Source organism: Chrysemys picta, chromosome 17 (genome assembly GCF_011386835.1).
Source record: "Chrysemys picta bellii isolate R12L10 chromosome 17, ASM1138683v2, whole genome shotgun sequence".
NCBI classification, from domain to species: domain Eukaryota; kingdom Metazoa; phylum Chordata; order Testudines; family Emydidae; genus Chrysemys; species Chrysemys picta.
The window spans coordinates 7,484,361-7,505,616 of record NC_088807.1 but is presented as its reverse complement, the minus strand read 5'-3'; the positions used below and the strand labels follow the sequence as shown (position 1 = coordinate 7,505,616).

At 44.5% G+C, this 21,256-nt stretch overlaps 1 protein-coding gene and 1 long non-coding RNA gene across 3 annotated transcripts in view; both read left to right on the top strand.

The window, feature by feature from the left end:
- Positions 1-2,751: 2,751 nt before the first annotated feature.
- On the top strand, positions 2,752-7,282 carry LOC135976153 (uncharacterized). The gene is made up of 3 exons (XR_010593361.1): positions 2,752-4,469; positions 4,826-4,882; positions 5,170-7,282. It is a non-coding gene; the product is annotated as an uncharacterized LOC135976153 (long non-coding RNA).
- A 6,301-nt stretch (positions 7,283-13,583) lies between these two features.
- Positions 13,584-21,256, top strand: part of PPP1R37 (protein phosphatase 1 regulatory subunit 37) — a 135,676-nt gene continuing 128,003 nt past the window's right edge. The window contains exon 1 of one of the 2 annotated variants that reach the window (XM_042844468.2): positions 13,584-15,098. In XM_042844468.2, the coding sequence (XP_042700402.2) occupies positions 14,285-15,098 (814 nt within the window). In that variant the 5' untranslated portion in view covers positions 13,584-14,284. The remainder of the gene's footprint in view (positions 15,099-21,256) is intronic. The other variant, XM_005295686.5, reaches the window with a different exon arrangement.

The following is a 21,256-nucleotide window of genomic DNA, read 5'->3' as shown; positions in this document are numbered from 1 at the left end:
GCGGTACCATTATGATTACACATGGTAACACCACACCCCAATTGTGGAACCCCATAACTCCCAGGAGGAGGGATAGCTCAGTGGTTTGAGCATTGGCCTGCTAAACCCAGGATTGTGAGTTCAGTCCTTGAGGGGGCCATTTGGGGATTTAGTTGGGGATTGGCCCTGCTTTGAGCAGGGGGTTGGACTAGCTGAGGTCTCTTCTAACCCTGATATTCTATGAAACACCCCAGGAGACCAGAGGGTTATATGTTTTTGGGGCCCTCCGTGACAAACCACATGTCCAGATGACTGTGTTTCCCACTGTTATTTATTATGACATTTTAAGGAATACTATGCAATATTCTTTGATAAATTTGAAATTTTGTACTGAGTTAGGATTTCCACTTTAATTTATACCCTACATATTAACATTGCTAAATTTTCATGGGGATTAGTGGTATTTTTTCACAGGTAAATCCTTCAAGTTCTTCTCTGCTTCATTACCACCACTTTGGAGTATAACAGTTCATGGGTTTCCTTCTTTTGCTACTTTACATTGCAGGATCTGGGCAGGGTTTACAATAGCGACAATTGTGATTAGCAACAATGATTGTTCCATTCGAAGCCAGGGAATTTTTGGTTTTCTTTTTGTAGGTTCACCTGTAATATGCATGTAACAATTTATATATATCTGTTTTAACCCCCATTTTGTGCCTTTTTATTTGTGTGCAATAAACCATTTCCATCCTTCATTTTTTGTTTTGAATAGCAGCAGACTGGGCCCCAACAGGTTAAAGACCAGGTAAGGAACCCTTTATTTAGGAACTGGGAATGGAAGGAATGTGGTACATCACTTGATTCCCCCTGTTGGGTAGACTGTGCTTTTTAGGCAGGCTATACCATGCACTAATTTTTGCTGCTATATGCATTAATTTTGTTTGTACAATATTTACCAAAATAACGGTAATAACAAGACAAACACCGCAAAACACACAACACAATTTTTTGTCGCGACAGTAGACTCATGGTTCGGGGTTGTTCTTTCACTGGTGCTAGCTTGACCAGAGTATTTGAAAAACAAAATAATTATTTCCCAGCCCTTGGTGGGGACAGATTATTGCTTAAAAATACCCCCCCCCTTTCTTTTATTTTTTTTACAATTTTTTTTGCTGACTGCAGGAAAACAGAAGACTTACCTTTATACCTTTTTGTTTTGTTTTATAGGCAGGCTAGGGTTTTACCCTTAAAGGGAAAGGGTGAATTATTCCACTGTTCATTTATGAAATTCATGAGGTTGTGTACCTAGGGTGACCAGGGAGCAAATGTGAAAAATCAGGACAGGAGGTGGGGGGGGGGGCATATAGGAGCCTATATAAGAAAAGACCCAAAAATCGGGACTGTCCCAATAAAATCGGGACATCTGGTCACCTTATGTGTACCTCAGTTTCCCCTTTTGTACAACAGACCGGGTTTATTTATTATTTGCAGCTCCTTTGTGCTGCCATTTATGGGCAGTTTTTTCCTTCCCCTATTAGCTAGGTGATTTGCATTTACAAATGCTGTCTGGCTTGCCTTTGGATTCAAAGCTATTAGCAGCTCAGAGGCTCTGTCATAAAAGGGACACAATTAATTTTTATCAGAGTTTTGATTACTTTTCACTTTTGCTTTTAAAACCCACAGCCATTTGAAAAAGAAAACGCACCCTATTGCGGCTCCTTTTGGAGCCCTAATAGGATCTGAATGACGTAGCATATTTTGTTTGCATTTTTTTTTTACCTTTTTTATAATATATACTGCACATATTTTTGGAAAATGCACACCCCCTTCACAGTTTAACTTTACGACATTGTATTAGCCACATTAACTTTTACACAAGGTGTAACTACCTTCCCCGTGCCCACAGAGTTCTTATGCACCCCCACCAAAGCGACAGTTTGATTACCCAGAGCCACCCCAAGACTCAGAGTTTTTAACATTGCTCCCTTATATATTTTACTCTTGCTTTTTTTTTAAAGAGGTACACTGTTTTTTAATTCGTTGTTTGCCGTTTTTAGTGCTATTTATTACAAAAAAATTTTTTTTTTAGAATTTTTCCCCATTCTTTTAGTTCTGGCTGCCCCAGCCAGGAACATATTCTTTGGTTCTTTATTTAAAAATATATTATACTTTATAAAAAACATGGAAGTACCCAAAGGGTTAAATGCTAAATACTAAAGCCACATTACACTATTTGCCCCCGTCTAGCACAGTGTTGCAATTCTGAATGAGAGATTGAAAGGAATTTTAGTGGCACTGATTTTTTGTTTAATTTAAAAAATAAAACCAATTTATTTTAAACCTACAAACAGAATTTTATAAATCATGAGTGCTGGTTTAGGTCCTTAAAACTTTATATAAAAAGATTTACACACACAAAAAATGTTTTTTGCTTAACACCCCTTGCACTGCTTTTATTATTTTGATATAATTGTATTTCGATTACATTTTGATTTTGTACAATTAGAGATAGTCAAGTTAAGTTTTAATAGAAACTTACATTTTTTAAGTATCAGAGGGGTAGCCGTGTTAGTCTGGATTTGTAAAAAGCAACAGAGAGTCCTGTGGCACCTTTAAGACTAACAGATGTATTGGAGCATAAGCTTTCGTGGGTGAATACCCACTTCGTCAGATGCGTGTAATGGCCATTACATGTGTCTGACGAAGTGGGTATTCACCCACGAAAGCTTATGCTCCAATACACCTGTTAGTCTTAAAGGTGCCACAGGACTCTCTGTTGCTTTTAACATTTTTTAGTGATTTTGATTAACTTGTTTAACAGTTTAATAATATAGATCAGAGTATTTGGCTGCCTGCAGCAATTTTTTACAGACATTTCTGTGGGAAAAGGGCCCATTTTTCAGAATAGCTGAAAGGCTCCTGGGGACAAAAACATAGTGGTGGGAGAAGCCACTTGACCCCCTTGTATAATTTATTTAATTACCAGGGTTTCACCCAATGTGACTGTACCGAGTTGCACATCTATTTACATTTACATAACTGGGTTTTATTTTTAAACTATAAACCTTTTTTTATAACACTACAACTGTTACTTTTTAACATTTTCACAACTACCAACCTTTAAAAAAAAAATGGTAGTATTCATTTTTATAAAGGCTACTTGTAACTTTTTGTTTCTTTAGATTACTTACTTGTGCATTTAATTCTTTAAGGTGGTATATTTTGCTTGTAACGACTTAGCCACCCAGTACAATCCCTGCAACACAGCTGCCTTACCCTGCGCTTCCTTTACCTTGGGATTGTTTAAAGAGGTAGTAAAACATTTGTTTCCATGGTCACCCGTGGACCTTTTACTTCATTTTTTTTAATGAAATGCAGCAGACATTTGTCATGCTTTGTCCAAACAAACTTTTTACTCAGTATTTAAAGTACTGTCCATTAAAACGTCAGAAAACTAAAAGTGTAAGGGGAGGGGGGCAGAGAGGGAGAGAAATGGGGGCTGGGGAACAAGAAGTTTGCTTTAAGGCGTTTACTTGACCCTTGAGGGTCAGGTTTTTTGACTTAAGACGATTAAAATCGTTCATACATTTTTACTTTTAAGATTTGTAATTTGCTCCCCTAAACCTGACAGACCCTCACACAGAGCCTGCAACAAAACAGGTTTTTTTTTTTTTTTTTTTTTTAAATTCTGGGAGCACCTGGACGCCAGGGCAGCTTCCACCCACCCCTGGATGTCTGGCCAACCCTGACAACTCCCAGAGGGGTCTGCATAAGGACCCTCCCATTTCCCTACCGGTTTATTAATAAACTCCTTAACCGGGGTTGCAGTAAAGGGCCCATTCAATTTACTTATTGAATCCATGGCTAGATGTGGTGATCAGGCACAACTCTCCCCTGGGATCCTGTTCGTGATGCCAGATGTTAGAAGAAGAAGGAGCAGGTTGGCCCAGAGGCGGATCTGAGTACAGGCTTCTTTATTGCGATACTTGTTCCCCTCGACCCAATTGTCCAGTGTAGTGAGTCGGTGTGGCTCCCCTCCTGCCCAGAAGAGGGAGCCCCCGTGCAGGCACCAGAGTGGGTGGAGCCACCGCCACCTGTCCCCGCCCCCCGGAAGTCAAGGGACGGGACAGGAAGTATAAAGGCCGGCCGCCAGAGCTCAGTCAGCGGCCAGCCACCACAGGGAGCAGACGTGCGGCCAGGAGACCTCCGAGGCCCGAGCCCTAACTGGCCAGAGCTACCCCGGGCCCGCTACGAGGAAGAGCCGCCGGAGCCCGTCCGCTCCCGTCGCTGGGAGGAACCCTGGGAGCCCCCCCCACATTAACCCTGAAGGCGAGACCGCACCAGAACCCCTCCGCCCCTGCTGCTACCCGGAGGAGCCGCCCGAGTGCAACTGGCCTGATTTCCCGACGGAGGTGCCGGACCTGCCACCAAGCCCTGGCCGAGAGGAGCCCATGCAGCTGGACTGGCCTGAGCCCGGTGCGACGAACGAGGTAGGCCCTGAGGGGGAACCTGGAAGTAGCCCGGGGATAGCCGACCCCGGTCAGGCTGCAGACGAATGTGAGCCAATGTCAGTGTGTTGTGGTCTGGATACCCTACTGACCAGCAGCGGCAGTCACCGCTGCTAGGGCCCCGGGCTGGAACGCAGTGGAGTGGGTGGGCCTGCGTTTCCCCCCTGCCACCCCCGCTCACGGGTGGCAGGCTTCCCCCTCACCCAACGCTCGGCTGTAAGAGCCTAGGCGTACCTTGACTGTTTGCTTGCTCAGCCCCTGCAACCAAGGGCCTGAGCCATAACTGCAAGGCCCGGTTGCCCAAATGAAATAACATCATGAGAAGTGTTTCTTCTCAGGAGGAAGCTGCATTGAAGATGATGAAAGGAAAATGCCTGAACATGCAGGATCTTCAGGTTGGTAAACTTGTTTATTTCATACTTCTTTCTTAAGGATTGCCTGTCTTCCTTCTGGACAATTCTTGAATTCTCATGTTTGAGCAAAAAATATAGTTGTTACTCTGCGGTACTAACATTTTAGATGCAGTTGTGATGAAAAATAAATAGCTGAAATAGGCAGATCTTCCTTTTACAATTTCACCTTTAAAGTAGTACTGAGTGTCAGTGAATCCAATAAGTAAGTAATACTAAATGAACATTCTGGTAATAATAATTAAATAACTGCATTGACTTATTTCGTTTAGGAGAATCCATCCTCAACATACAGGATTCTGAAGACTATCCACCTCCAAGATCACCATCATTTTTTATAGTTTCAGAGTTATCTGCCAAAGATAGTGTTTCAGGTGCATCATGTATGTCACATAGCCACAGTTTATCACCTGTAGCAAAAAAATAAAATAAAAAATCTCCATCATCCAGAAACAACCATAGATAAGTTTGTGACAAGAACCAGCAAATTACAAAAAGAGGTAATTGATGAAAAAATTGCCCGGTTTGTTTATGCAACAAACTCTCCTTTCCGTATGATTGAGAACCCACACTTCATTAACATGGTTCAGTCATTAAGACCAGGATACTGTCCACCCAACAGAGCAGATGTCGCAGGCAAATTGTTGGATAAAGTGTATGAAAAAGAAATTGAGCAGTGTGCAAAAGGTCTAGTCGGCGAAATTGTTAACCTGAGTCTTGATGGGTGGAGCAATGTCCACAATGATCCTGTTGTATGTGCTTGTGTGACAACAGAAGAAGGGAATGTCTTCCTTACAGAAACAATTGATACATCAGGAAATGCACACACAGCAGAATGCTTACCAGTAGTAGCAGTAAAAACTATAACAAACTGTGAAAAAAAATTCAAATGTCTAGTACTCAGCCTGATCACAGACAATGCTGCAAATGTATCCAAGATGAGAAGAAATTTAGAAGAGAGTCCCAAGCTAATAACGTACGGTTGCAGTGCTCATTTGATGCACCTCCTAGACAAAGACTTCAGTGTTCCAGAAATAAAGGCTAATGTTGTTGAAATTGCAAAATACTTCCGTAACAACCACTTTGCAGCAGCTGCTCTGAAAAAAGTGAGAGGAGCCCAAGCTAACTCTCCCACAAGACGTGCGATGGAACTCAGTAGTGGACTGTTTTGAGCACTATATCAAGAACTGGCCTAATCTGATGACAGCTTGTGAACAAAATTGTGAAAAAATAGCTGGCACGGTCACAGCCAAAGTTCTCAACATTGGGATGAAGAGAAATGTTGAACACATGCTGAATACCCTGAAGCCTATTTCTATAGCCTTGAACAAAATGCAGTGAAATAGCTGTTTTATTGCTGATGCTGTTGAAATTTGGAAGGAACTGAGTGAGATCTTAAAACGAGAAATATGCAACGACAGAGTTAAATTACAAGCATTAAAAAAAACGAATGGGACAAGCACTATCTCCAGCTCGTTTTCTTGCAAATATTCTCAATACTCGATGCCAAGGTCAAACCTTAATTGCTGAAGAAGAGGAGTTTGCTGGATGTCCATGTCATAGCCATCATCCCTCCATAATGCCGACTATAATAAACTTCAGAGCTAAGGGTGAACCATTCAAGAAATGTATGTGTGCTGATGGTGTTTTAAAGAAAGTCACACCAGTAAACTGGTGAAAGTCACTTAAGTACTTGGATTCAGGGACTGCTGAAGTGATAATCTCACTTTTAACAGCAGTAGCTTCGGCTGCTGGTGTAGAAAGAATATTTTCTTCCTTTTGGACTAATTCATTCCAAATTGAGATATCATTTAGGACCTGAAAAAGCAGGAAAGCTTGTTTTTCTTTTCCAGATTATGAACGAACAGGAAAATGAAGGTGAAGACGACTGAGTTAGCTGCAGAAGTCAATATTTTAAGTTTCTCATGTTGACCTGGCTGACATAGTCGATTTAATTTTTGACTTTTCTTTTTGAAACATTTCATTTAACTATTTTGGTTAAAAACAATTTTAACAAAAACAAACCTGATTTTAAAAAACTTGAATGTTTAACTAAATTCAAAAATTCATGTACTTGTTTTGTTAAATTATATGTTTGCTGTTGAAGAAAAAAATCCAGAATATATAACGTTGTTGTTTTAGTTAAATAAAACAATTTAAATGTCTGTCTGGTGATCATCTCCTCCTAATATAGCATGGCAAGAAAATCCTCCAAATGTTCATGACTAACCTGTTGAATTGGAGATAGTTCACCTCCCAAAGACTTCATAAATATCTGCTTCAATTACCTTTGGTAAATGAAATAACCAAACAATCATTCATTTTCTGATATAGCTATAAAACTAATCTGAAAAGTTTTCAAAATAAATCACTTTAAAAATGTAACCTACATCTATCTCTGAGTTGTGAAGAATATGTATTAAGGCTATAACAACCAACAAGAATGCACTTTTATGTAGAAATCCATGATTAAATCGAGTCTTCCTAATGATTTAAATCAATTTGATTTAAATCAAATCCACCCTGGTTCTTAGTGGGTGTTCCTGAGGAAATAGAAAGTACATCCTAGATGGGAAGCACAAAACTGTAAGAGGCGGGAGAGATTGGAGCTAAATGGGTGGAAGTGGCAGAGAAGAAGAAAGCTAGTAGGAGTTGGTGGGGATACCAGAAGGGGCAACCCGAAATGACACCCCACCATCGGGGTCAGCCCAAGGCCCCACCTCGCAAGGAGGAGTCCTCCACACAGCCAGGGAGACCCCAGACACCTTCTCATCCCACCACCCTACTCTCCAACCACCCACCTCGCCCCAGACCACAGTCAGCTGGGCGATGCTTTAAATGTAATGAGCTGGGGCATGTGAAGGCCAAGTGCCCCAAGAGCACCAGCCAACTGCAGCTCATCACTGTGGGGTCCCACCAAGAGCCTTCAGGCCCAGATGCCTCGCAAATACCCCCCAGAGCGAAAGGAAACTGTGTGTGTGGGCAGAAGGAAGATTACTGCGTTGAGAGACATTGGAGCACAGGTGTCAGCTATTCACCAATCCCTGGTGGACCCCAAATTCATCAACCCAGAGGCCCAAGTAACAGTGCAACCCTAAAGGACAACTCTTTTAACTTGCCTACAGCCAAGTTGCCTGTCCAGTACAAGGGCTGGTCAGGAATATGGACTTTTGCAGTCTATGACGATTATCCCATTCCCATGCTGCTGGGAGAAGATGTAGCCAACCATGTGAGGCTAACAAAAAGGGTGGGGATGGTCACCTGCTGCCAGGCTAAACCAGCCCCCACAGCTAACTCCTATCTTGAGCCTCCTACAAGGGCCCAGTCTGCATCCCCTGATATGACAGGTCTGGGAACCCAGCCAGAGGTGGTGGAACCAGACCCCAGACCAGAGTCTATGGCAATGGTTGTAAATCCAGTTCCTGGGACCCAGTCGGAACCAGCCCAAGAACTGGAACGGGTGGAGCAGTCCGCACCAGAGCCCGTGCTTGCAACCCCACCAGAGTCAGGGGAGCCAGCACCAAAGGGCGCCACAGAGCCTGCTCCTGCAGCTAAACTGGTGCAAGTTCAGCTGAAGCCTGAAATACAACCTACTGCCCCAGCGGAGAGCGGTTCACAATCGACGGAGACACCCCCATCACCTACCTTGCTTCCGGTGGGACCAAGCCCAAGTCCACAACCCAGCGAGGAACTAATGTCTCCAGCATCAAGGGAGCAGTTCCAGGAAGAGCAGGAAGCAGATGAGAGCCTCAAGGGAGCTTAGATGGCGTCACGAAGCGACCCACTGCCTCTCAGCTCTTCTAATAGGTCCAGATTTGTTTTAAAAGGAGGTTTCAGAGTGGTAGCCGTGTTAGTCAGTATCAGCAGAAAGAACCAGGAGTACTTGTGGCACCTTAGAGACTAACAAATTTATTTGAGCAGAAGCTTTCATGGGCTAAAAACCACTTCATTGGATGCATACAGTGGAAAATACAGTAGGAAGATACATCTACACAGAGAACATGAAAAAATGGGTGTTGCCGTACCAGCTATAATGAGACTAATTAATTAAGGTGAGCTATTAGGTAAGCTATTATCAGCAGGAGAAAAAAAACTTTTGTAGTGTGTGACGTTATTGACATAAACTGGGACCATGTAGATCATTGTTGCAACCAAGGCCCTGTAGTGGCACCCAAATCTTGTATAAAGGGGGTCAAATGGGATGTCTAAGACAAGGTTATGGTTTACTGGTTATGATTATGCTGTCTATATGTGAGTATCAGTTTTGTAGTTGAAGTTATGAATATTGGCTCTATACTGTCTGTATGGCAAACTTATGCTATGCTGCTGGGTGACATCCCAGACAAGCTGGGATTAGCTCTGCCTAGCCTGCTTGATGGCCCATTAAGGACCATCAGCTATACAATGGACCCATTGAGAGAAGGCAAATATGCCTTCAGACTCAGCAAAGTATGCAGGAACTGGCCTGACTCCAGGCTCCATTTTGCTGTAATTTTCCACAGTAAGAACAAAGAGGTGTTCTTACACCTGGAAAAGACTATATAAGGCTGATGCCTCATCTCCATTTGGTCTTCAATCCTGCTTCATACCTCTGGAGGAACTTTGCTACAAGCTGAAGCTCTGAACAAAGGACTGAGGACCCATCCCAGTGGGGGATGTATTCCAGAGACATGATTTGAACCTGCAGTTTATTCCATTGCTGCTGCAAGCCTGAACCAAGAACTTTGCCATTACTGTATGTAATTGATTCCATTTAACCAATTCTAACTCTCATCTCTATCTTTTTCCTTTTATGAATAAACCTTTAGATTTTAGATTCTAAAGGATTGGCAACAGCGTGATTTGTGGGTAAGATCTGATTTGTATATTGACCTGGGTCTGGGGCTTGGTCCTTTGGGATCAGGAGAACCTTTTTCTTTTACTGGGGTATTGGTTTTCATAACCATTTGTCCCCATAACGAGTGGCACTGGTGGTAATACTGGGAAACTGGAGTGTCTAAGGAGATTGCTTGTGAGACTTGCGGTTAGCCAGTGGGGTAAGGCCGAAGTCCTCTTAGTCTGGCTGGTTTCATAGTAGCAGCCATGTTAGTCTGTATCCGCAAAAAGAACAGGAGTACTTGTGGCACCTTAGAGACTAACAAATTTATTAGAGCATAAGCTTACGTGCTCTAATAAATTTGTTAGTCTCTAAGGTGCCACAAGTACTCCTGTTCTTAGTCTGGCTGGTTTGGTTTGCCTTAGAGGTGGAAAAAAACCCAGCCTTGGGCTGTAACTGCCCTGTTTGAGCAATTTGTCCTGAGTTGGCACTCTCAGTTGGGTTCCACCAGAACCGCATTGTCACAGTACACAGAGAACATGAAAAAATGGGTGTTGTCGTACCAGCTATAACAAGACTAATTAATTAAGGTGAGCTATTAGGTAAGCTATTATCAGCAGGAGAAAAAAAACTTTTGTAGTGATAATCAGGATGGCCCATTTCCAACAGTTGACAAGAAGGTATGAATAACAGTAGGGGGAAAAAATTAGCATGGAAAAACAGTTTTTACTTTGTATAATGACCCATCCACTCCCAGTCTTTATTCAAGCCTAATTTAATGTCTAGTTTGCAAATTAATTCCAATTCCGCAGTTTTGCATTAGAGTCTGTTTTTGAATTTTTGTTGTTGGAGTATTGCGACTTTTGAGATCTGTAATTGAGTGACAGGGAGGTTGAAGTGGTCTCCGACTGTTTTTTGAATGTTATAATTCTTGACGTCTGATTTGTGTCCATTTATTCTTTTGCGTAGAGACTGTCCGGTTTGGCCAATGTACACGGCAGAGGGGCATTGCTGGCCCATATCACATTGGTAGATGTGCAGGTGAACGAGCCCCTGATGGTGTGGCTGATGTGATTAGGTCCTATGATGGTGTCACCTGAATAGATATGTGGACAAAGTTGGCAACAGGCTTTTTGCAAGGATAGGTTCTTGGATTAGTGTTTTTGTTGTGTGGACTCTAAAGGAGGACTCTCATACAAGGAGACCTTTCTGGTGGATACAAGGAGGACTGGCATCCTCAGAGATAGTTGGTAGTTCCAACGAAGGATAGGAAAAAAGCTCTTGAGCTTAGCCCACAATCACCCTAGTGGCCATGCTGGGGTAAACAGGACCAAAGACCATTTGGGAAAGTCATTCCACTGGGAGGGAATGAGCAAGGAGATTCTACCTATGTCCGGTCTTGTGAGGTATGCCAGAGGGTGGGAAAGCCCCAAGACCAGATCAAGGCCCCTCTCCAGCCACTCGCCATAATTGAGGTACCATTTCAGTGTGTAGCTGTGGATATTCTGGGTCCTTTCCTTAAGAAGACACCCAGAGGAAAGCTGTACATACTGACCTTCATGGATTTTGCCACCCAATGCCCAGAAACAGTAGGTCTAAGCAACACCAGGGCTAAAAGCGTGAGCCAGGCATTGGCAGACATTTTTGCCAGGGTAGGTTGGCCTTCCGACATCCATACGGATTCGGGAGCTAACTTCCTTGTAGTGACCATTAAAACATCTTTGGGAAGTTCATGGGCTGAACCACTTGGTTGCAACCCCTTATCACCATCGAACACACACACACACGATAATTTGTTCTCTCACACACACACAGACATACACACAGATGGATTCTCACACACGCATAGAGGGATTCTCACAAAGAGGGATTCTCTCTCTCTCACACACAGATGGATTCTCACACAGACGGATTCTCTCTCACACACACACGGAGACCAGGGCCGGCTCCAGGCACCAGCGTAGCAAGCAGGTGCCTGGGGCGGCAAATGAAGAGGGGGTGGCACGTCTGGCCATTCGGCAGCAATTCGGCATCAGGGCCGTCACCCTCTCGGAGCGAAGGACCTGCCGCCAAATTGCTGCCGTAGAATGAAGCGGCGGTAGAGCTGCCGCCGATCGTGGACTTTTTTTTTTTCCTGCTTGGGGCGGCAAAAATGGTAGAGCCAGCCCTGACGGAGACACACACATATGGATTCACACACACAACACAGAGGGAGACACACAGATGGATTCTCTCTCACACACACACAGACCTGCGGGTGGCTATATTACAACAGAAAAACTTCAAAAACAGACTCCAACGAGAGACTGCTGAGCTGGAATTGATATGCAAACTAGATACAATCAACTCAGGATTGAATAAGGACTGGGAATGGCTGAGCCATTACAAACATTGAATCTATCTCCCCTTGTAAGTATTCTCACACTTCTTATCAAACTGTCTGTACTGGGCTATCCTGATTATCACTTCAAAAAATTTTTTTCTCTTACTTAATTGGCCTCTCAGAGTTGGTAAGACAACTCCCACCTGTTTATGCTCTCTGTATGTGTGTATATATATCTCCTCAATATTTATTCCACTCTATATGCATCCGAAGAAGTGGGCTGTAGTCCACGAAAGCTTATGCTCTAATAAATTTGTTAGTCTCTAAGGTGCCACAAGTACTCCTGTTCTTTTTGCGGATATAGATTAACACGGCTGCTACTCTGAAACACACAGGGATGGATTCTCTCTGACAGAGGGAGACACACACAGATGGATTGATACACACACTGATTCTCTCTCTCTCCCTTTCTCTCTCTCACACACACACACACACGGAGACACATACACAGATGAATTCTTTTTGTCACAACCACACAGACGGATTCTCACACACAGAGGGAGACACACACACAGAGGGATTCTCTCTCTCTCTCACACACACACATACACACACTCACAGAGGGAGACAAACGGATTCTCACACACAGGGAGAAACACGCAGGGAGACACAGATGGATTCTCTCACACACAGATGGATTGTCACACACACGGATTGTCACACATGGATTGTCACACACACAGGGAGAAACACACACAGAGGGAGACACAGATGCATTCCCTCTCTCTCTCTCTCTCTCTCTCACACACACACACAGATGGATTCTCTCTCTCTCTCACACACAGTTGGATTCTCTCCTCCCCCCTTCCCCCATAGAGGGAGACACATACAGAGGTGGATTCTTTCTCTCTCTCTCACACACACACACACACACAACATACAGGGATTCACACACACTAGCCACATACAGAGACACACACATGGATTCACACACACAACAGAAGAGAGACGCATGCAGGGATTCTCACACACACACACACTGGCCACACATGAGAGAGAGAGAGAGACACACACTCACATGCAGTGATTCACACAGACACACACACTGGCCACATACAAAAGCCATACACACCAGATACATACATACACATGGTTTCACACATACGAGCCACACACACACACACACACCAGAGAGGGAGAGATACACATAAATTCATACACACTAGCCACACACAACAGAGAGAGGGAGACACAGACATGCTGCCTATATACAACATACAGACCCCAGCGAGAGAGAGAGAAAGATGCACACAGGGAGACACACACGGATTCACACACACACACACACACACAGTCACACACACGTTGGCCAGACACATCAGAGAGACCCCCCCCGATTACCGTCCCGCGCTGTGCGCGAACCCGGGACTGCTGGGGTGGAGCCTCGTGACGCGCCGCGGGACAGAGCGCTTCGCAGCATGTGAGCTCGCGTCGGTCCCGCCCCCCGAGTGAATTTAAAGGGCCAGCAGCCCGCCTGGGGCAGGCCAGAGAAATGCGGGAGTATCACGTGAGGCTGGGTTTTGGCCGCACTCTGTTTATTAGTAGCAGCAGATTCGCGCTGTCCCCGCTCTCCAGCGGAGACCAGCGCCCGCCGCGTGGGTTACTGTTGCAGGGGGCGCTGAGCCCACTCCCCGGCGCCTGAACGCGGCTCCATCCCGGGGTTTCTGCGTTGAAAGTGCTGCGCCGAAGCTGCAGACATCTTCACCAGGCCACGGCGGCCGCCGCCGTGTGTGTGTGTGTAAGGAATCCCAGCCGCTGATTCGCCACCAGGCGGGGCAGTCCCCGGAGCGCCCCGCGGTGGCGGGCTGGCTCCGTGAGCAAGCCAGGGCCGCAGCAGCCCCTCCGAGGTGCCGGGCGGGGTGGAAGCAGCGCCGCGCAGGCGGCTCGCGCCCAAGTCCTTGGAGAAAGTGCTGCCGCGGATGGGCAGGTCGCTGGCGCACTCTTCTGGCGGCGGCTTCTCCCGGGTCCGCACCAGTCAGGGGTTGCGCTCGGCGGGCGCGGCGGCGGCTTTCCGGGGCGCGGCCTGCTCTGCACCCCCTGCCGGCCGAGCCCAGCCGGGGCCCCTCAGCCCGGCCGGGGAGACCTCGCCGGGTCTCGGTGCGCAGGGCGGGTAGCGGCCCGGGCCCGGAGCGCGTCTGCGGCGGTGCGGGGGAGGGAGCGCCCCCGGGGTAATGCCTCCTGGGCCCGCATGAGGAGGGGAGAGGGAGCCCCTGTGCCTCCGGCCCGCCGTGCCTGCCCTGCGAGTGCAGCCATGGAGTGTGTGCAGGTCCCCCCCATGCAGCCGGGGAGTGCTGCTGAGGGGGACCGGCGGCGGCTGCTGCCCCCCCCTGGACCGCAGAAGGAAGAGGAGACACTGGTCGGCTTTGAGCCCTGGGCTGCCTCGCAGGAGGGAGAGGATGCTGCTGGCGACCAAATGGGGGTGAAACTCCAGGAAAGTTTGGGCCTGGCTCTCCTCTCCCATCTGGATGCGGAGATCCTGCCCTCAAAACCTAGCTCACCGGCTTCAGGAAACGCTCCCAGCGGGGAAATGGTGGACCATGCAACTGTGTCTTCGGCAGAGAGGGACTTGAAGGAGTCGGAGGGCTTGGATCTGGGAGAGGAGCGGTTACAGGGGAAAGAGACTTCTTTGGTCGTGAACCATCCACTTCAGGAAGCATTTTCAGAGAATGAGGTTGCCTCTCGTAACCCTCACTTGGTTGCAGAGAGGAGAAACTTGCCAGAGGTGGCTGCTGCCGCCAGAGGATGTCCTGGGGGAAATGAAAAATCTCTGCTGCAGGCCCCTCTTTCCCCCTCACAGGAAAAGTTGGCATCTCCGCCTTCCTATAACTGTTCTTTGGACTCAGAAGCCCCAAGTCCAGAGAGTCCAGGGGGTGACCAACAAGTGGAGGCTTCTCCACCTTCTGAAGATGGAAAACTCAAGCATGGGGCAAAGCGGGTAACATTTCCTTCTGATGAGGACATAGTGTCTGGGTCTCTGGAGCCTAAAGATCCTTGGAGACATGGTAAACTTTAAAATGCTTTAAAATTAACTTGCTCTTCTCCTGGGGCTGGAGATTGTGTATCATGTGAATAATCCTGTTAACTTCACTGAAGGTCTATTCACATGTGTTTGCAGAATTGTTCCCAAACAAAACAGGACACTAATTTGTTGACATTTGTGGTATAACAGGATACTCAAAGATTACTTTTCTATTAAGCATATTTAAACAAAACTATGCAGTTTGTTTCAGTTCATAAAAATATTTTCATCTGGTGCTTTGAGTGCACACATGAACTTTATAAAAAATACAAACAATAATTCGGATCCAATGGCAAGAACTGAGTGCTAACCTGATATGTATTAGTTATCTGCAAACCTTTTAATGACAGGTTTCAGAGTAGCAGCCCTGTTAGTCTGTATCCGCAAAAAGAACAGGAGTACTTGTGGCACCTTAGAGACTAACAAATTTATTGGAGCATAAGCTTTCGTGGGCTGCAGCCCACTTCTTCGGATGCATAGAATGGAACATATATTGAGGAGATATATGTTCCATTCTGTGCATCCGAAGAAGTGGGCTGTAGCCCACGAAAGTTTATGCTCTAATAAATTTGTTAGTCTCTAAGGTGCCACGAGTATTCCAAACCTTTTAATGTAACTGAACATTCTGCACTGTTTTAAGCACTTTCCTGATCCAGGTAGGAGTGAAACTTTGAAATAATATAACCCAGTGTCAGTGTCTGCAGCACACCTTTTTCACATTGTGGCGCTGTAGAAATGATACCCCTTGCTTAGCAAGACCCCATGTTGTTTTTCCCTGTTTTTTGCATAACTGACTTATGAAACTAGCAAATATGTCCTCCCAGAAATGTGAAGAAACTAGTGATCTCTCCACTTTGTAATGATTTATCATAGCATTGCAAAGAGAGATTGCAACTGTTATTTAATGCAAATATGCTTATTTGACAGTAACTACGACTATCTTTAAACTATTTACAGAAGTAATAACTATTAGTAAATCAAAACCAAAGTTCACCTCATAATGTATATTAAGATTGTATTTTCAGTGCATTTGTCATATTTATCAACCAGATTTTACTTAATGTTTGCTTTCTGCCTTTACCCAAGTTAATGGAATTTCAAAGTGGCTAAAATAGAATTGCTTCGCACATTATTTTCTGGAAATGGATTTTGGGTGTAGCTTTTTGAAGAAGGGATTCAGTTTTTGACAGGATTCTGGCATCTAGTTGCTGAAGTTAAAAAATGGTGTGTTCAGTGTCTTAGAAATGACATTTCAAATCAATGCAAAGGATATTGCATTCTCTTATATTCATTAGACCTGGCCACTGGCTGGTACTCCTGAAGCTCAAGACATAGAGTAACTTTTTCCCAATGGAAATAAAATAATAATAATAGGAGATATACCTATCTCATAGAACTGGAAGGGACCCTGAAAGATCATCCAGTCCAGCCCCCTGCCTTCACTGGCAGGACCAAGTACTGATTTTTGCCCCAGATCCCTAGGTGGCCCCCCTCAAGGATTGAACTCACAACCCTGGGTTTAGCAGGCCAATGCTCAAACCACTGAGCTATTTTCCCCCCCAAGGTTCATTTGTTTTTAATGTGGTATGTGAGAGGTGTCTCATTGTCTAGTGACTGTCTACCCATTGTACTCAAAGTGATAAGTGCACCAAGGACTAATTCTGTCAGCATTTCTAACTAATGAAACAGTTGGAGTCTTATACTAATCTCTGGACTACTTAGAAGTTAAACTACTGTACATCTTAATGAACATGTTGGATATTTTAGAGAAGTTAAAGATGTGGCTTTGTGTGGGCGGTGAGGGCATGACAGAGAGAGGTATGGGTCATCCAGTATAGTGATGGCACTGAAAGTATCAGGTCAAATTAATCTCAGAATTTGGTCATTGTTCTTAATGGTTTGGATCCTTGTCATTACTTTTCTAGTAAATTTACTGAACGCACAGAAAGTTGTACACCTCTACCCCGATATAACGTAACCCAATATAACACGAATTCGGATATAATGCAGTACAGCAGTGCTCCAGGAGGGCGGGGCTGCGCACTCCGGTGGATCAAGCAAATTCGATATAATGCGGTTTCACCTATAACACTGTAAGATTTTTTTGGGGTCCCAAGGACAGCGTTATATCGAGGTAGAGGTGTATATGCATGGGAGGAAGAAATATTTAAGACTTCAGTCTTCCCTCTTCCTTATATAGCTAAAGGTTTTAGTATAACTCATCTTTTGAAAATTGAGTCTAACCTTTGGCAAGAATGGTGATACAGACCTCACTTCAGGCATAAGAAAATCTGAAGCTCTTGTATAAATCTGATAGGAGTTTTTGGAATGTAAACGGGTCAGTTTGCTTTGTAGTAACAGGCTTACATTTAAAAGATTTTAATGTATACTGCAGTTATTGTAGCAATGTGTGTAATGAGTGGTGTAAAGTAATGCACTTGTTTAACAGAATGTTACCAGTGAGCTAAATACGTTTTTAAAATGTTTTACTTGTAATGGCTTTATCACGTGGAATTGTGTTAGGATAAGGTACATTCTAGTCTCCCAAGGCTTTGGTCCTACTAACTTCTGTAGCTGACTTGTTGTGCTTGGCGAAATTGAACATAGAAAATTGATTGTGTTTAATTGAGCCTCCTTGAAGACAGGGCACACAATGAATATGTGTGGACAGGACCCTTGTACAACTGAGTTGCTTCACTCCAGAGAAATGACTTACAAGTGTGAATGAGCCTCAGTACTTCTAATTTTATATTATACAGTAGGGGGGCATGGTTTATAGGGAGGAGGGATAGCTCAGTGGTTTGAGCATTGGCCTGCTAAACCCAGGGTTATGAGTTCCCTCCCTGAGGGATCTGGGACAAAATCAGTACTTGGTCCAGCTAGTAAAGGCAGGGGGCTGGACTCAATGACCTCTCAGGGTCCCTTCCAGTTCTAGGAGATAGGTGTATCTCTCTCTCTCTCTCTGTCACATATATAGAATATCATGTGGGCTACTCATGTGGGTGGCTTTTACTGGGCAGCTTGATTTAACAATCAGTGCTTCAAATGGTTCTAAATCCACATGCATATTCAAATTACCTTGAAAACTGCTGTGCCTCCTCATGGCCTGAGGGTAGGGTTAGTGGGCTCATTTGGTTCAGGGGTTCCATACACAGACACTCCTCTGCCCTCCGAACTGGAGCTTGAACCATGGGACTAGTGTGCACCAAACTGATTTATTAGAGGTTCTGTCTGACTCTATAAATTCACACACATCAGGGTCTCTGGCAGGGGTGGGCAAACATTTTGGCCCGAGGGCCACATTGCCGGGTAGGGAAGGCTGTGCCTCCCCAAACAGCCTGGCCCTTGCCCCCTATCTGCCCCCTCCCACTTTCTGCCCCCTGACTGGCCCCCTCAGAACCTCTGACCCATCTAATCCCCCCTGCTCCTTGTCCCCTGACCATCCCTAACCGTTCCCCGGGACCTCACCCCCTATCCAACTCCCTCCCCCCGCTCCCTGTCCCCTGACTGCCCTGGATGGTCCCGTGGGCCGTACTTTGCCCACCTCTAGTCTATGGGCTACATGTACCTAGGTAGGGAAGAGATTTTTGATACAGTCCTTCCCTTGTCAGGTTTCCAAGAATGATTGCTGTGCACATGAATACTCTCTTGTGTGCATTCTATTTGGGCTAAAAGGCTTTAAACGAAGTTCTTTTAGAAGTTTTGCCCCAAGAGCTGAGCTTTTATTTTGAAAAGCAGATTTTTTTTTTTAGTGCTCTAAAATTGACATGCCTGCTCATATTGTTTTGAAAATGGCTATGCCTCATCAGGGTGAGTCAATCTTAACTCTGTATTAATGAAGTTTTTTGGCAGTAAGTTGTATAAACATTACTCCTGGTAGTGTCAGCAGCATAGGCCCTAAAGCTAGATCTCTAATAAAAATGACACACATGAAGAGTTTGGGGAAGACAAAGGTAAACAAAAGAAATGGGATGAAGAACTGGGATTGTTGCTTGTGGAAAGCTTTTTTTGTACGTTGTTTGTCGGCTTCCCTTTCAGTTACATTTTGACTTTTTAAATTTGTGGAAACTATAGGAAAACTGATGAGACAGTGTGGGGTGTTTTTTGAGAGAATTTGCTCTAACAGTATATGGAAACACTAACATAATTGTGTTGGTTTTTTGTTTGAGTAATTTCTAAGTAGACTTGCTCATCTAATTTCTCATTTTTCCTTAATATTTAAGTCTTCCTTTCCCGTTTCTTTATCTCCCAATTTCCATTACTCAAGAAATGGGTGCTTTAAGCATTGACAATTTATAATCCTCCAAGAATGACTTCTTTGAGGACCAACTGTTCCCTCCTCCACAAAAATTTGATAGCAAATGTAATTACCATAAAATGTTTAATTTAGGCTTGTGGAATCAGATGAATCCATCCACCATGTATAAAGCATGTGAGCTAGGTGTTTCTGCTAAAACAGGGATTGGCAACCTTTGGCACACGACCCACCAGGGTAATCACCCTGGCGGGCCGGGCCGGTTTGTTTACTTGCCGCATCCGCAGGTTCGGCTGATTGCAGCTCCCACTGGCCGCGGTTCACCACTCCAGGCCAATGGGGGCTGCGGGAAGCGACATGGACCGAGGGAAGGTTGCCGATCCCTATGCTAAAATGAATAATAGTGAAAAAGGGTGGATTTGATTTAAATCGTGATTTAAATCAATTTGATGTAAAATCACTAGTCAGAAAGACTTGATTTAATCATGGATTTCTACATAAAAGTGCATTCTTGTTGGTTGTTATAACCTTAATACATAGTCTTCACAACTCAGATAGATGTAGGTTTCATTTTTAGAAGGTACACACTATACATTTTTAAAGTGATTTATTTTGAAAACTTTTCAGATTAATTTTATAGCTATATTGGAAAATAAATGATTGTTTGGTTATTTCATTTACCAAAGGTAATTGAAACAGATAGATCACCTCCCAGTGACTTCATAAATATTTCCAATTCAACAGGTTAATCATTAATATTTGGAGGATTTTCTTGCCATGCTGTATTAGGAGGAGGAGATCACCAGACAGACATTTAAATTGTTTTATTTAACTAAAACAACAATGTTATGTATTCTGGATTTTTTTCTTCAACAGCAAACACATAATAGTTTAACAAAACCAGCATATGAATTTTTGAATTTAGTTAAACATTCAAATTTTTTAAAATCAGTTTGTTTTTAAAATCAGTGAGTGGAGTACCTGGGCATGGGGCGGCAGTGGAGCCTAATGGTTAAATGTTTAACTGGTAGAATCTTAGTAGTTTAAACATTTACTTTTTAAAAATGCTATTTACATCCCTAACACCAGTTTAATTTGTTTTGGTAATTTATTTCAAAATATCTGTCAGCAAGTATGTCTGTAACAATACAGACAACAAAAAAGATTCAGGAAATGTTTTTTGACAAATAGATTCCTTTCTAGGCATATTAATACAGAACTCTGAGTAATAATTCATTTAAACTACAATACAGAACAGTATTTCCCACATCCCCCAGAAGCAATGCAAAGGCTTGGGGGAGTTGGGGTAATGGAGTAACTGCAGGAGAAGAAAGTAATTAGTGGAAAGGAACCTGGGTGTGAACTTGGAGGGTTGTTGAATATAGGTAGGAAAAGTATGGAACAGGTTTTTTGGGGGGGATAGGAAAGGATTGTTAGGGAGCTTCCCGCATACAGACCCTGGCTGACCTCTAGCCTCTCCCATTTAGTCAGGCCCATGCGTCCTTGCAGCCACTTCCCCCTGTATCCATGTGTCTCTGTGCCCCCACTCAGCCACCCCATTCCCCCATGTGTCCCTGCACCCCCTCCCCTGTGCCCCGTGGCCCTGCACCTCCACTCCCATTCAGCCTCTGTCCCAGTCTGTCTTCCCCCACTAGCCCTTATGAGTCCCTGTCTGTGACACCCCCTCCCCCCCCCAGCAGTCCCACATTGTCTGTATCCCCTGTCTCCTGACCTGGCCTGACAGGTGGTGTGAAGAAGGCACTGCAGGCTCTTTCTCTTCCGTAGCTGGCTGGGAGCAGTGTTCTGTTCAAGTGGCACAGCGCCTTATGGTGGTCAAAAGGCGGAACTACAGCAACTTTCCAGCAGAAGCTATTTTCTGTGGAAAA